Genomic DNA, 16,667 nt, shown 5'->3' with positions numbered 1-16,667 from the left:
ATACCCATTAATTTGTTGTGGTCTCTTCCTAAAGTTTACTCCATTGTCACGGTTAGGTATTTATAAGCTAAAGGTTGTAGCTGTCAGATTTTGCTGACTACAAAGGAAGGTGGCAGCTGTTTTCTTTTTTTTAATCCTCACTCGATGATATGTTTTTATTGAGTTAAGAGGAAGAGAGAAATAGGGAGAGAGAGAAACATTGATGTGAGAGAGAAACATCAACCAGTTGCCTCCTGTACTTGCCCCCACTAGGAATCAAAGCTGCCACCTAGGTATGTGCCCTGACTGGGAATTGAACCTGAAACCTTTTGGTGTGCGGGATGATGCTCCAACCAACTGAGCCACCCAGCTGGACTGGCAGCTGTCCTTCTTCCTTCCTTCCTTCCTTCCTTCCTTCCTTCCTTCCTTCCTTCCTAGTATGTTTTTTTTTTTTGGTGGGGGTGGGGGGAGCTGTTTTTAACAGTCAAAATAATCACTTTCAATGGAGTATGGTATATTTGAATTTTTGAACATATTAAACTTAAACCCTGAAGGGTATACACCAACTTCAATATTCATTGCAACATACTGTAAGCTTTTATAACTAAATCCAACGACATATTCAATGCTCTTGACTTAATAAAACCTTCCAAGTGAAGTTTCTTAATAATAATTCCAAGGAAAAACACATGGAGTCTTATCGAGTTTACCAATGGGATGGCCGCAGGTGACATTTTTATGATGTTGTGGCAGAAAATACCATTTGAAATGTCTGAGGGACTCTGTTCTCCCTGATAGTCAGCTTTCATTAGGGGAGCTCGAAACAGCCCTTAGAACTTAACGTTTGATCCAACTCTAAAACGTAACTCACAGAAAACCCACTGGGTGAATGGGGATGGGGTGCAAAGTAGATTCACATCCAAACGAAATAAATCAGCAGCTCTTTTAAAAAGCAATACTTCGTGTCATCAACGACCAGGGCGGGCCTGTGTGTTCTCCTCTGGAAATAAAAGCAAAGCGGCCCAGGGCCCTGACACGGAATGAGGCTGTGGGGCTCCGACTTCCACGCTGCCAAGGGCAGAAGCGTGTGGCGAGCCAGCAGCTCACGCACGTAACGGCACAAGGCCGCAGAGCCAAACACACCGCCTTCAAGATCAAAGCAGACATTAAAAAAAAAATGGCCATTGGTAGCTTGGTTTTCAGTCACAATTCTTCATTGATTTAGAAACGTTAATGAACAGGAAAGAAGGCTGTGAATTCACCAGAGGGGAGCTTGGCTTACTGGGCTTGTTCAGTGGGTCTGTGTGAAGGAATTACAGCCAGGCCCTTAGAATTAAAAAAAAAAAAAAAAAAAAAAAAGCCACTTACCTGGTACTTCAGTGCACTCTGGCAATGCCTAGGATGAAAGTCTTCTAGAGCACTCTCATGCTTGTCTACAAGGCTAGGATAGTGAAGAGGGTCCTGAAAAGTAGAACCAGCGTGGATATGTAATACTAGGGGCCCGGTGCACGAAATTCGTGCACTGGGTGGGGGGGAGGGGAGTGTCCCTCAGCCCAGCCTGCCCCCTCTCACATACTGGGAGCCCTCAGGCGTTGACTCCCATCACCCTCCAATCGCAGGATCGGCCCCTTGCCCAGACCTGACGCCTCTGACAGAGGTGTCAGGCCTGGGCAGGGGACCCTCATTTCCCCCCATCACTGGTTCTGCCCCCAGCCCCCTCTGATTGCTGGCTCTGCCCCTTGCCCAGGCCTGATGCTTCAGCCAGAGGCGTAGACCCCCATCACCCTCTGATCACCTGATCGGCCCCTTGCCCAGGCCTGACGCCTCCGCCAGAGGTGTCAGTCTTGGACAGGGGACCCCCATCTCCCCCCGATCACTGGCTCTGGCCCCCGCCCAGGCCTGAGGCCTCTGGCCCAGGAATCATGCCTGGGCAGGGGACCCCCATCTCCCTCTGATCGCTTGCTCCACCCCCCGCCCAAGCCTGACGCCTCTGACCCAGGCTTCAGGCCTGGGCAAGGGGACCATCATATCCCCCCAATCCCCGGCTCAGCGCCCCGCCCAGGCCTGATGCCTCGGCCAGAGGAGTTGACCCTCATCACCCTCCGATCACCAATCACCAGATCAGCCCCTTGACCAGGCCTGAGGCCTCCGGCAGAGGTGTCAGGCCTGGCCAGGGGACCCCCAGCTCCCCGCGGTTGCAGGCTCCGCACCTGCCCAGGCCTAACACCTCTGGCCTAGGCGTCCGGCCCGGGCAGTGGGGACCTGCAGCTGCAGCGGCCCCGCGATTGTGGGCTCCGCTTTAGGCCCAGGCAAGGGACCCCTAGCTCCCGGGACTGCCAGCTTCGACCGTGTCTAGCTCCCATCGCTGGCTCCACCCCTACTTCCTGCTATCACTGGCCAGGGCGGAAAAGGCGCCTGATTCTCCGATTCTCTTAGCTCCCCCCTGGGTTTCTGATCACTGTCAGTGGCAGGGGGCTTCTTCCTGCTTTCCCTTTCGCCTCCCTGCATTGTGCCTACATATGCAAATTAACCGCCATCTTGTTGGCAGTTAACTGCCAATCTTAGTTGGCAGTTAACTGCCAATCATAGTTGGCAGTTAATTTGCATATAGCCCTGATTAGCCAATGAAAAGGGTATCGTCGTACGCCAATTACCATTTTTCTCTTTTATTAGTGTAGATGTGCCCGAGTGGCCTCGGAAGGGAGGCTAGCGTGGTCCTTAACCAGCAGCTCTAATCTGAAGTCTAACGTTTGCAGAGGACTTGCCCGTCAGAGCCCTGGAAATACAGCAGCTCCTGGCCTCTGGGCCACACGTCCTGGACGGTCCATACTGAAGAGCCAAGTGGACCTAGTAGGCCACTGCCTTCCAACAGCTCTGTCTCCTATGGCTCTCTCACAGGTTTGGGGCTCAGGCACCAATAGCGCAGGAAGATAAAAGCTAAATAAATACAACGGAAAGGGGTAGAATGCTTAAGCCAGGAACAAGAGTCAAAGCACTCCACAGCAATGTGCTTAAAACTCTGCACCTCCAGCCAACTCGCCAACTCTCCAAGAGAAAGGACAACACAGAGGCCCACGCAGCTGTAGCCCCACTGAGGAAGCATTGCAGGGTCCCAGGAGGAACGCTCCTTAAAACCAAGGGAAATGGGTCATTTGGGTCATTATCTAAGGCTTTGAACAATACACCTAATGGTTATTTTTCACATTAGTTTTTTAAATAGTAGACTATTATTTTTAATAGTAGAGGAATACTGAGTAGAGGAAGTTGAATTGAAAGTATGAGACTATAAGGCAGGAGGAGTCTACAATTGGCTTTATTTTTTTTTTTCTCTTGTGATTACCTGGTGGTAATATGTCACTTATCTATGATTTCAAGCTTTTGTCCTCAAAAATTTGATACAACTGTTTTGGTTCTTAGTTGTTCCTGTATATAATAAGATATCCCCAGAAGCAATGAGAAGAGAGAACATTGTACCTCTCACTTAATGTGCTCATACTAATTTCTATACCACAGAAAGGATGTGCTTGGCTTCTGGTCAGTTGGTTGTAGTGTGGGATTAACAGGCCAATATGGCTCAAGTTCCCTTTGGGCCCAGCAAATTCATTCAGAGAAATACTTTTAGTTGTGCCCTCCCTTGCCAACAGTCTTTTAACTAAAAGTCTGTCAAAAGCGAGACCAGGCAAAGAATGCCTGGATGATTACTGCTCTTATTGAGACTAGAACTAGGCAGTCTTCATCATGTTCCTCTAAAGCCCTGGGCTGAACAGGGACCATAGTCAGCCCTGTTCCTATGATGGCCCATTTCACAGTGACCTAATGGAGTGGCTGCCATCATCAGCTTACAGGTGAGAGAAATGAAGGTGAACCAGAGACAAAGGCCAAACGCGTGAAGGTAACCCCCAACCGGTGGAAGAAGTGCTTTCCTAAGGGAAAGCATATTTAAGTCATAAATGGGTTTTCTGCACACCACCTAGACAAACAATGGATCGGAAACAGAAGAACCGAGTGGTGTCAAACACAATCCTGCACAACTCCATGCTCTACTTGCAACGCTTCCCCAAACTGCAAGCCATCAGCAGGCAGCCTGAAGCAGGCCCAGCGAGCCCACGCATTTCTAATCTCGGTTGTCTTTCCTGTTCTACAGCCATTGGTCAGGGGTTGCTGCCTCCACTTTGTGTATCCCCATGGCCCCTCAAGCTGGGAAATACATGGTCAGTTCATTTACCATCCTCCTTAAAAGCCGCAACACTTCCAGGTAGAACTTGAAGAGGAAGCTGATGATGAGAGTCCTCTTGAACTCCACCTTCCCGCCCGGAGCTGAGCCTGGGAGGGAGACTTCATCCAGGACCAGCCTGCAAGCTGCGTCTAGCATCTCTTCATTCCAGGGCCTGTGAGGGTCAGAAAGAGGACTCCTTATCTCACAGGCTCAGCTAGTGTGTGAGACAAATAGCCACAATCTAGTGCAGGGAACAAGAGTACAAGCTTCGAAGTCGGGCAACCCACATTCAAACCACAGTGTACCACTCTCAAGGCGGCTGGCCCAGGCCCCCTCTTCGTCGTCTGCAAAAGGGAAATAATAGTAGGATCCATCTCGTGGAATGGTCATGAGGAAGAAATGACAACCTGTGTTAAGTCCTCAGCCCAGGAGCAACACATTCCTGTATCACTAGAATGTTGACTATAAGACAGGTTTTGGTTTTAAGCATCTTATATGTAGTCATGCATTTAATCCCCTCAAGTGTCCTGTGTGGTGGGGGTGATTGTTGCCTTTGACATAGGGAAATTGAGGTATCATAATGTTAAGTAAACTGACTGAGATCACATAATTAATAGGGGGTGAACTGAGATTCGGACCCAGGCAATTTGGCTCAATTGAGCTCATGTTTTTAACTATTAGGAAATGATAATTGATACCTGGAAGTATTCAAGAAATATTGGCTACCAGTATCACCTAAAGATATAAAATGTCAGGTAAGCAAATGCATTTAGCAATTTATTATAAAACCAACTGCCATAATCTGTTTTTCATCATAGTAAATTATTCTCTCAATAAAAAATAATGTACTCATTTTGCTTACTGAATCTATGTGCTATTGGAATATGGTGTCTCTCTCTCTCTCTCTCTCTCTCTCTCTCTCTCACACACACACACACACACACACACACACACACACACACACACACAGATTATATGATTCCCACTTTAGAATTCACTAAAATCAAGATATATGGAAATAATTGTAAAATCGCATTGGAATTCCATGCCACTAAATAAAAATGTAGTAAGCATGTTGCTTCTTACAATTTCATGTCATCAAAAAAAGAGCTGCTGTTACTTGGGGTCTAGGGACATGATGCCGTACCTTCCAATGAGTTTCTGGCAGGAATTCTGTGCGCAGATGGTGGTTGGGCCGACGCCTCCATACGAGATGGATAACTCTCTGATGATGCCGTCCCCTTCTCCAAAAAAGACTCTCATTCCTGAGTTGACTATTGCGAGCGCGTTCTGCTGCCGCTGGGCTTGTCGGAAGGCCGACACAAATTCCCACTGGAAGCCAAAGTGAAGTGGTGTATGTAGAAACACACTGAGTTTCTAGGCAGTTTTGCCTCACATATCCTTGCCACACTGTTAGACTGAACTGTGTCCTCCCTGAGTTGAGGCATTTAAGTCCTCGCTCTCAGGACCTGGAACGTGACTACATTTGGAGACAGGATCTTTAAAGAGGCAACTCGGTTAAAATGAGGCAAGTAGGGTGAACACTAACCGAACAGGGTGGTGTCCTCATCAGAAAAGAAAATTTGGACGCATACACAACAAAGGAAAGACCATGTAAAGACGCAGGAGAAGATGGCCATCTACAAGCCAGGACAGAGTGAGATGGCTCAGAAGAAACTAGCCCTGCTGACACCTTGACCTCACATTTCTAGCCTCCAGAGCCGTGTGAGAATAAATGCCTGTTGCTTAAGGCAGCCAGTCTGTGGTGCTATGTGATGGCAACCCTAGCAGACTAACGCACTCTCCAGGGCAGGCTCAGTTATTCCCTTTTTATAGGGACTCTAAGGCTCGGAGTGAGTCAGTAATCAGTTCAGGGTCACAGCAGGTCTTAAAGAGGATTCTACTTGAGTCTAACTCCAAAGACCTTTTCCCCCTATGTTCTATTGCAAGTGTAATTTTTCAGCCTCCTCCAAGCCCCCAGATTTAGGTAGAGAAATATTTTCAAGCTTTATTGAGGGAAAACCCTCCTGGCACAAATATTTTTTTAAAAAAATTAGTAAGAAAGTAACTTTAGAGTTTGGGGTAGCAGGAAAGTTAGAGAGAGGGACAGAGACAAAGGTCTCCTGATTTCAGGAGTGACAGACTATTGCATAACACAAATAAAAAGCAACTACAGTAATCACCGGAGATTTTAGCTACCTCAGCATAGGATTTTTTTAAAAAAAAATATATCTTTATTGATTTCAGAGAGGAAGGAAGAGGGAGAGAGAGATAGAAACATCCATGACGAGAGAGAATCATGGATCAGCTGCTTCCCGCAAGTCCCCCACTGGGGATCGAGCCCACAACCTGGGCATGTGCCCTTGACCGAATCAAACTCGGGACCTTTCAGTTCGCAGGCCGACACTCTATCCACTGAGCCAAACCGGCTAGGGCCTCAGCATAGGATTTTATTTTTCTTCCCTTAAGTCAAGAACTTCTACCTTTTCACTTAAAAGAAGCACCGCATGGCTCCTTTGGCATAGCCACAGCGCCAGCATCACCACCGTGGGGCTTTGGGCCCATTATAAAGTAAAATAAGGGCGACTTGAACACAAGCACTGTGACACCACAACAGGCGATCAGATAACCAAATGGCCACTGAGTGACTAACAGGCGGGGAGCATATCCAGTGTGGAGACGCTGGACAAAGGGCTGACTCGCCACCTGGGCAGGACAGAGTGAGATGGCTCAAGATTTCATCATGCTACTCAGAACAACGTGCAATTTACAACTTGTGGTTGTTCATTTCTGGAATTTTCCATTTGATATTTTCGGACCACAGTTGACTATGGGTAACTAAAACTGCGGAAGTGACCCCGTAGATAAGGGGAGACTGCTGTGTGCACAAGTCCTCATAATCTCACCTGTAAACACTGCGCACCTCCCCCTAACCCACTGCGTGCCAGAGTTAACAGCTTCGGGCTCACAGGAAAACCGGGGAACAGAAGGGCCGTCTCACCTTCCTGGAGTAGGGGATGTTCACGGAGATCAAGATTTCTTCAGGCTTGAGGTCTGCACTCGGGCACTTCCTGAGAAACTGCTCGTTTACAGGAATCTGTCGTGCCCCTTCTGTGAAAGAAACGACACTTTCCCTGGAATCTGTACTATTAAACGATCAAACTCCCAAAATTTAAGCAACAATTCTACTGAATATCTGAGGAAACTGGGAAAAGGAGTGATCTTCTTACCATTAACAAATCTTTCACCTTATAATGGCATTTTGCAACATTTCTTTGCATCTAGATTCCACCTTTTCTTCCTTCCTTTCTTTCCTTCCTTTCTTTCTTCCCTTCCTCCCTCCTTCCCTACCGTCTTCCTCCCTTCCTCCCTTCCTCCCTTCCTTCCTTCCTTCCTTCCTTGGCTTATAAATAAAAATATCTAGCAGAGTAGCCCAGAGGTCAGGAAGAACAGGACCTTGGTCCCCTTCCTGAACAGCATAATTCATTTTGGGCTTTGTAAATAGGGAATGGATATTAATGCCCCTTTTGATAATCCAATCAAGGTATTCATCAAACATTTATTGTTTATCATTCGGACCCCTAGTAGGTTCAGTAGTCAATAAATAAATTGCCTTCAATGAATTCTTGTATTAGTGATCTGATATCCTTTTTGTTTATATCTTTTTCCAGCACCTAAAGAAACTCCTGTTCTTTAATCAATATATTTGAGGGAGAAGCTGTTTAAAGCTATAATGAAATATGATGCTGGGATGAAAGCTAAGAAGCTTCTGATTTTATATTCACATCACAAATCTCTTTCTCACTATATGATTTTTTAAAAGGGATGTTACATAAATTGATAATTCTGAATGCAAATCTTCCTCCTTAGGATAATTTTGTGGTTTTAGCGATATGAAGAGTAGTTCTTTGACAATGCAGATAATAGAAAGCTAGTCCATATTTTTACATTTTAAAAAGAGATTTATAGAGGACCAATTGGAATTTCCCAATAATTGTTGACTATATTAGCATAACAGAAATAAATTAAAAGTCCTGAACTTAGTTTCAAAACCAAAAGTCAAGTAAATAAATACAGAATTAAGCCAAACCATCGTTCAACAGAAAAAGGTCTGGAGGTTTCCATTCACGACAAATTAAGTATGAGCCCAGCGCACGATGTGGGAGCCACCACGCTCCTGAACCCCTAGGGAAAGTCTTCAACAGTCGCTCTCAACAGCCTGTGGTCTCTCCACGCTCGGGTCACATCCGGACACCACCACGTGTGGCCAGTGCTGGGTGACCAGGATGGGAAAATATCTAGCACTAGTCCCCAAAAAGAAAGAGAGGGAGACACAGGAAGTGCATAGAATTAGGACCAGACTGGCCACCTTTCCAGCTTCCAGAAAGGCAGAGAGAGTTATTAATAACCTAAAGGGGAGTCACTTTCAAAACTGGGCTTCCTGCACCCAGAGAAACGAAGGGTAGAAGGAGCCAATTCCATCACCCTCCGAAGGAGCTGTCACTTACCTTTCGATAGCAAGTTGAGGGTGCAGCCGCCCACAGCCAGGAGGGGGTTTAGATCGGAATCTACATGCCTGCTCACGATGTGGCCCCCTAGAGACTGTTTAAAACAATGAGTCATTCTCACACCAGTTGTACAATCATCAAAACACAAGTGATCAAATAAGAATCAAGCAAGGCTTTGGAGAACTATTCTTTCGGCCTGTCCCACAACAGTGACAATGTTCTGATTTGTCGGGTGGGGACAGCCATGCAAGGGGCACACACCAGTTTACTGTCACCGCATACATACAGCCATGTTCCGGATCTGGGCTCCGGCCAGAGTTCCCAGCTGCTTCAGGAGAGCGCGGTATGTTTGTGTCCTCTCCTCGGGGAGCTTCAGGACCACAGCAGCCAGGGTGTCCTTCACCTGAGCCAGGCTGAGGCCGGCGCCTACGGTGAGCCCTGAAATGAAACCATCTGTAAGTCATGCAGTGTGACCGCTGCTGGCCGGGGATGTCCATTCGATTTCAGGTTACGGATACAGGACCTTCATGCTGCATCGTGCTGCCCTGCCCTGTGATGGTGACAGGAGTGGTGTTGGTGATGATGGCTGTGAAGGCGGCTAAACGTTTTGCGCACTCGCTGTGTCAAGTGCTCCATTGAATGCTCCACAGAATCGCCTTGCACCCTAGCAAGGCTTTGGGATGTCATTAGTCCTATTTCACAGACCAAGAAACTGAGAATCAGTTAAGAACTTGGCTAGTTTTTTACAGCTAATATATGACACTAGAGGCCTGATGCATGAAATTCATGCAAGAGTAGGCCTTTGCAGCTGCGGGGGCTGCCTCAATCCCACAGCTGCAGCCCCGGCTTCGGTCATCCGGACGGCTGTTCGGTCAATTTGCGTATTACGCTTTTATTATTATAGATATAGATAGTCAAGAATTAGACTCCACAGCCAGGCTTCAAATTCTCATTTATACCCTTGCCATTAAATCAATTTCCTATATCAGGATGAAAAGAATCTGTCAGCTGCTTAATGCATAAACTTGCTCTGCTTACTCCTGTGCTTCTGGAGGCAAAGACTGTGTTCACTCATCTCTGTCTTCTGCCCAGCACTTACACAGCGCCCTTTGTGGAAGAGTCCTTACGTTTCTCCGATATGGCACACATAGAAAGTTCCTCGATGAAAAGCTGGCTATTCAGACTATTAGTAGCTCATAAAATTACAGAGAATTCTCCCCTGAGCCTCCTCCAGAATGTTAGCCTTCTTGTAAGAAGAGAATCTGTCTGTTATATTTTGGAGTAATTCTTTTTCTCGTTATCTGCTGGGCAAAGAAAATAAATTGATTCATTCACTTTAACTAAGAAAACAGGGACCTTCGGAACTCACCATTATTAGCAGAGTTTACAACATTCAGTTCTTCAATTCTATCGGGAGAAATGATAACTGGGTGAAAGACGCCTTTAAATTTCACTTCGGGCCCTAAAGGATTAAAAAAAAAAAGAGGAAGAAAAGGATAAAGGAGTAACCGCCTTGTTAATTTTGAAATTGGGATTCAAGCTGATGACTTTAAATATATAAAAACTACATATTCTCCTACTGGTCTGTTCATGGCCAAGTCACACACACACACAGAGAACAGCCAGCTGAATCTTCACTGCACGGGGGACCCTTTGCATTGTCAGCCTGAAAACTTGGCTGATGAATCCAAGACAACGTGTGGCAACTCAAAATTCCCTTTGGGCCCAGCCAATGTTGCTCAGTGGTTGAGCATTGACCTATGAACCAGGAGGTCACGGTTTTTGTTTCTGGTCAGGGCACAAGCCTGGGTTCTGGGGTTGATTCCTAGTATAGGGTGTGCAGGAGGCAGCAGATCGATGATTCTCTCTCATCTTTGATGTTTCTTTTCTTAAAATCTTTTTATTGATTTCAGAGAGGACGGGAGAGGGAAAGAGAGATAGAAACATCAATAATGAGAGAGAATCATCGATCTGCTGCCTCCTGCACACCCCCTTACTGGGGATTGAGCCCGCAATCCGGGCATGTGCTCTGACCGGAAACAAACCGTGATCTCCAGGTTCATAAGTCAATGCTCAACCACTGAACCATACTAGCCAGGCTCATCATTGATGTTTCTATCTCTCTCTCTCTCCCTTCCTCTCTGAAATCAATAAAAGTATATTTTTAAAAATCTTTTGGGAGGACCCTGGGAGCCCCCTCAAAGAAGCAGGCGGTCAAGCTGAGTTTACAGAGCGGACAGTAGGAGGACCCCGTAACTGCAGTGGATACCCACTGAGACACCTCTGAGAGGAAGCAGAGCCATTTCAGACACGAGCCCAGATCGGCCTCCCCAGGGAACAAGGACAGGACGGCTGTCCTGGGACTGCTGCTCCTGCTTTGCTAGGAAGCAGCCCTCCCCCCCCTCAACCTGGTGCAGCTCTGTACACGGCTCCCAGCAGGGACAATAGGAATCACTTATGTCAGGAAGCTGTGAGAGTCTTGTGAGCAATGCTGGGGAAGCCAAGACTCAACCTGCTGCTTCTCCTGAGATGCACATATTTGAGGTTCTTTTCCCCAAAGCACTTTCCCTAGGTTTCCCCGTGAGAAGTGCCCGGGGTATGGGGTTCTGCATACCCGTAGAGGTGTTCCCCATGATGACAGGGGCCTGGGGGTACTTGGCTTTAGCCTCCAGAAGTTCCTTCAGGGTCACTGGGGAAATCCACGTCATTCTCTCGCCAGCAAAAACCCTGGTCCTGGGTGGTTGTTTCTCAGCCATTATCTGTTGCAAAACGAGTAGGGATTTGAGGTTACTTTATGACCATGTTTCCACCTGGGTTTGCTCCATCTTTGTATAAACAGGGAAAGGAAATGGAGATTTTAAAATAAATAAATAAAAACGACCTAAAAGTACAGCCTCACTAGGAATCAGAATAAAAAATGGGCAATACTGCCCTAACCGGTTTGGCTCAGTGGATAGAGCGTCGGCCTGCGGACTGAAAGGTCCCAGGTTCGATTCCAGTCAAGGGCATGTACCTTGGTTGCAGGCACATTCCCGGTGGGGGGTGTGCAGGAGGCAGCTGATCGATGTTTCTCTCTCATTGATGTTTCTAACTCTCTATTCCTCTCCCTTCCTCTCTGTAAAAAAATAAATAAAATATATTTAAAAAAAAATAAAAAATAAAAAATGGGCAATATTTTACTCCTTCTGGAATCTGTTCCAGTGTCTCCTTTTGGTGCTTTTATATCTCAAAGGAATTCATTTCAATGTTCACAGAGGTTTCATCATGCTTAATTTTGTCACAACATCCTATGGAAGAATAAACTCGGTTTTCTGCTGGAAGTAGAAAACATGTCTACATCCACAAATGTTGTGATGTCATTTCATAGCATTTTTCATGGACACTAACTGTGCTTCTTACAGTCACTGTCTCCTCCAGGCGACACCCCCCCTTCCTCCCCCCTCTCTACATCGGTCCCACGCTCTTTAGACCTTGAGCGGAGGACGACAGATGGATATTAGCTGGTTGCTGATCAGCCTTTGAAAGGATCCGCCAGCAAACACCCTTCCTGCCATTTCACCATGAGCTCCGCTAGGACGACCCCAGCGCAGCCCTCACTTACCATTAGCTCCGGAGGAAAAATCAATTCCTGAGTTGGATCCAGTGGCAGAAACTCCTCTTCTGAGAAGAGTTTTGAACTTGTCTGAAAAGAGAAAGTACAATAAGTAACTGTCATCCATCAACTCAAACTACAGCACTTGAAATCCTTTGTGGAATGAGCTCAGAAGAAGACAGACACACAGCACACACACACCAGAACGCAGCTGGCCAGCCACAATCCCTGGGCTCTGAGTCAAGGGCTCTGACAAGACCTGGTCCTTAGCAATCAGTGTGGGTGGTGGGGAGCCCCCAGGCCCTGCACCCACTGCGTGTTCTCCTGGAGTCCGGGGAAGCAGAGGATGCAGCTGAGACCAAGAACATCTCCCTGAATCGCCCTCTGTTCTTTCATCGCCCTGACATCTCCACTTGGCTTCTCATTCTTGAAAAAAGACTTGAAGGAGGCTTTTTTAAGACTAAGAAAGAGCCTGGCTGGTGTGGATGGAGGTCACAGCTCAATTCCCAGTCAGGGTACATGCCCGGGTTGTGGGCTCAGTCCCCAGTGGGGAACGTGCAAGAGGCAGCCGATCAATGATTCTGTCTCATCATTGATGTTTCTATCCTTCTCTCCCTCTCCCTTCCTCTATGAAATCAATTAAAATATCTTTTTTAAAAAAAGACTAAGAAACACTGAGATATCAATGTGCTTTCTCTCCTACAGATCGCTGTGCTTTGAATGAGAGTAACATCTGGGATGAGGAATGCAGTTGTCAGGATAGATTTGTGTGTGCATGTGGCAGAGACGAAGTGAGAATGGGAGAGGGGGACATGCTGACACACCTCCAATTAATTTAACTCAGGCAGCTATTTATCCTTCCGAAAAGTCAGCTGGTCTCTGACCAGGTCCTGAGAAGCCCTTTTAAAAAATGCACATGTCACTGACCTTATCTCCTTCCTCAAGTTCTGGGAATCCGTTTATCCCTTGATTCAGACAGCAAACCCCATTCTCCTTACTTTGGCAGCAGCCGGAAGTCTAGGGGGTGAAAAACAAATAACGGAGATTTTATTGCTGATTCTACTAAGAATTTTTTCAGCTTTCTTGACATACAATTAATAAATAAAATTGTATACATTTAAAGTGTACAATGTGATGATATGATATATGTATATTTTGTTAAATGATTATCACAGTCAGTTAATTAACACACTTATTATCACACATAATTACCATTGTGTGTGTGTGTGGTGAGAACACTTAAGGTCAAGTCTCTTAGCAAATCTCAAACACACAACACAGTATTATTAACTATTGTCACCATAATTTGAAGATCGTATAACAAAGTCTGGCACATAGTAATAAATATTAACAATGGTTTTTAATAGTAATATTTTTTATTTTATTAATAAAAATGTTAACAAGCATTATTATTACTCTGACCTTAATTATGATGTACTGATGTCATAGTTTAACTTCCAAAGGGCAATCTTATGTCCCTCATTTCAAGGTCATTTGTTCATTTATTCATTCAACAAACATTGATTGCGTGGTCACTCACTCGGTGAATGGAGTCCAGTTTGGAGACACATGGCCTCTACTGTCAGGCAGACCAAAGTCTGATGAACAGACAGGAGAGCAAATGGGCACCAGCCCCATCATGTGACCAACGCTGTGACAGGGGCATGCACAGGGGGCTGCAGGAGCACCATGGCGGGGTATGTGACTCAGGCAAACAGGTCAGGAACAATGACCACAGCCAACATCAAAGTGCTTAGTGCTCATTACGTGAGTGGCTGGGCCAGGGCAGTGAATGAGGGTAAGCACCGTGCCCAAGATCAGATAACAAACACAGGCTTTGAGATAAAAAGTAGCCCTGAATCAGTACAAATGGCTCTTCCCCCAGTCACACCTCACAACCCCTACTGTTCTGTTTCATTGGGAAAAAATACACTTACTAATATGTTCCTTTCTACTCACATTACAGAAAGTCTTGCATGCATCAACGATGGGCCTGTATCCAGTGCAACGGCACAGGTTACCTACAGGAGAAACACCCAGCTCTGTCAATCAAGGAACCCAAAGAGAGGCACAGACTGCCAATCATGATGGCAATGAGGCCCCCATCCTAGAAGGAAGTCTATTTGACATTTCAGTGCACCTAATCTACAAAGTCAGAGTTTTTTATCAGCAACTTGGGATATTTGGTTGATACATAAAGTTACTGCAAAGAGCAAATGAGATCATCTTTACACAGCATTTAATACAGCGTGTGGCACATGGCAGGTGTCCAACATTAGTGTTCATCATCATCATCACCATTATTCAAAAACAAAAGCACACACACATATAACCTACCACCCAGGGCATCAGTTAACTGGTCCAGGGTGGGATCTGGGTGGTTCCTCAGCAGCGTGTAGATGGACATCACCATCCCAGGGGTGCAGAAGCCACACTGCGTGCCGTGGCACCTGGCGATCCTCTCCTGGAGGCACAGGAGGCATGGACATGCAGAATCTGGGGCCCCACCCCAGACCTACTGAATCACACCTGCCTTTTGACAGGGGCCCCAGGCGAATCGTATGCACATTGGGGTTGGAGAAGAGGCCCCAGGAGATCCTTCTCATCCTAAGGGTCTCCCTTTCTTGGGCTGAGTGGCCAGGAATACTGGTCCTCACCAGCTTCTGAGCTTCATTCAAGGTGCTCAGCTTTCAGAATCAACAGGGGAGTTTAAAGATGTCCAAAAGCAGCACCCAAGATCAACTGACTGAGGATCCCCAGGGGTGTGACACAGACATATAAATATTCCCAGGTTGCCTGGCCAGTGTGGCTCAGTGGTTGAGCATCGACCTATGAACAAGGAGGTCATGGTTTGATTCCCAGTCAGGGCACACGCCCGGGTTGTGGGCTCCATCCCCAGTGGGGGTCATGTAGGAGGCAGTCGATCAATGATTCTTTTTCATCATTAATGTTTCTATCTCTCTCTACCTCTCCATTCCTCTCTGAAATCAATAAGAATATATTTAATAATAATAATAAAGATTCCCAGGTGATTTCAATTTGTAGTCCTGAATGGGAATCACTGAGATAAAGTGATCCCAAGGTTACTCCCTGGAAGTCTTTCAGGGAGATAAACTGAATTATACCCAAGTTGAGGGGGAAAAACAACAACAACAAACCAACCTCCAAGTATTTCCTGTACCTGCCCACTACTGCCCTAATACTCTGGCACAGAGAAGTTTGTTTACAAAGCACCATTATTGATCCTGAAAGCAATCAAGAAGGAAGTATTGCCTTTATTTTCCTTCCAACTCTTTCCCACCCCCAGCATATTCTCCTTGGAATCTAACGCCAAAGTTGCAACCTCCTTTTGGAAGCTGTCTTCTGGCTACATTGCAACCAGGAGAGGAACAGCAGTGACTAAATGAAAGTGTTGTCATGCCTGTGAATAGGGAAGTCTTACCAGGGTGTCCAGGCAGAATTCACGCCCTCTAGGTATTGGGGTTTCATAGAACATAAACAGAACCCATGATTCCTTCAAGTCTCGAGAATTTGAAGTATGGTCATTTTCTTTGTCACCTCAATCTTTCCCCTCTTCAGCCCTCTCCTCATAAGTGACCCTTATCAACTTAGAGAAAAACATGTAGTACCAGCATTTTTGTGGCAAATGCATAAATAAGCAAAAGACTCAGGAGTCAGAGGTGCCCTTTCACTTGAGGCAAAGTTCTAAGAAGGTGCTGCCTTAGGAGGAAAAAAACCTCCAAATTCATCAACAATTCCTATTACCTGTCTTCTGAACAAGTCCTACACTTAAATCTTTTTGGTAGCTGAGATGGTCATTCAGCTTTAAAATCATGTTGTTTTCCACTTTATAAAAAAACAATAAAATTATATTCTTCAATGCACAGAACTCTCGTTTCTTTGTAAGGTTGGAAGATGCAAAGCGGATAGTGGATAGGTGCCATTTAATTAGAACATAGAAAAGAGACTGATGAGTCTCAGAGGGAAGGTGGGGAGGGTGGGTGGGTGGGAAACAATTAACCAAAGAACTTGTATGCATATATGCATAACCCATGGACATATTTGATAGGGTGGTGAAGGCCTTGGGGTGGTGGTGCGGGCTAGAAGGTGTCAATGGGGAAAAAAGGAGGACATCTGTAATACTTTCAACAATAAAGAAAATTTTAAAATAAATAAATAAATAAATAAATAAATAAATAAAAATATCTTTAAAAAAAAAACAGCCCAGTGAGGTCAGTGTGTGTTTGTTTTTAACCACGTCCTCTAGTCTTCGGAAAACATCAGGCACAAAACATCCATGTGGCCCAGGTTCCCCTCCCGGTCCCCGGCTGGATTTCATCTGTCTGCTGACCAAGCAGGAGGGCCCAGGCTG

General features: G+C 45.9%; 1 protein-coding gene across 1 annotated transcript in view; it reads right to left on the bottom strand.

The window, feature by feature from the left end:
* The window catches only part of AOX1 (aldehyde oxidase 1), a 73,679-nt gene that overhangs the window by 46,078 nt on the left and 10,934 nt on the right, over positions 1-16,667 (bottom strand). The window contains exons 5-16 of the mRNA XM_059702692.1: positions 14,633-14,759; positions 14,255-14,316; positions 13,223-13,312; positions 12,305-12,385; positions 11,318-11,462; positions 10,073-10,165; positions 8,990-9,141; positions 8,704-8,797; positions 7,197-7,306; positions 5,343-5,527; positions 4,205-4,367; positions 1,348-1,440 (exon numbers count right to left, since the gene is read on the bottom strand). Of these exons, the coding sequence (XP_059558675.1) occupies positions 1,348-1,440; positions 4,205-4,367; positions 5,343-5,527; positions 7,197-7,306; positions 8,704-8,797; positions 8,990-9,141; positions 10,073-10,165; positions 11,318-11,462; positions 12,305-12,385; positions 13,223-13,312; positions 14,255-14,316; positions 14,633-14,759 (1,395 nt within the window). The remainder of the gene's footprint in view (positions 1-1,347; positions 1,441-4,204; positions 4,368-5,342; positions 5,528-7,196; positions 7,307-8,703; positions 8,798-8,989; positions 9,142-10,072; positions 10,166-11,317; positions 11,463-12,304; positions 12,386-13,222; positions 13,313-14,254; positions 14,317-14,632; positions 14,760-16,667) is intronic.

This window comes from Myotis daubentonii, chromosome 7 (genome assembly GCF_963259705.1).
Source record: "Myotis daubentonii chromosome 7, mMyoDau2.1, whole genome shotgun sequence".
Classification (NCBI taxonomy): Eukaryota; Metazoa; Chordata; class Mammalia; order Chiroptera; family Vespertilionidae; genus Myotis; species Myotis daubentonii.
The sequence above is the reverse complement of the archived record's forward strand: the minus strand, read 5'-3'. Positions and strand labels throughout refer to the sequence as shown.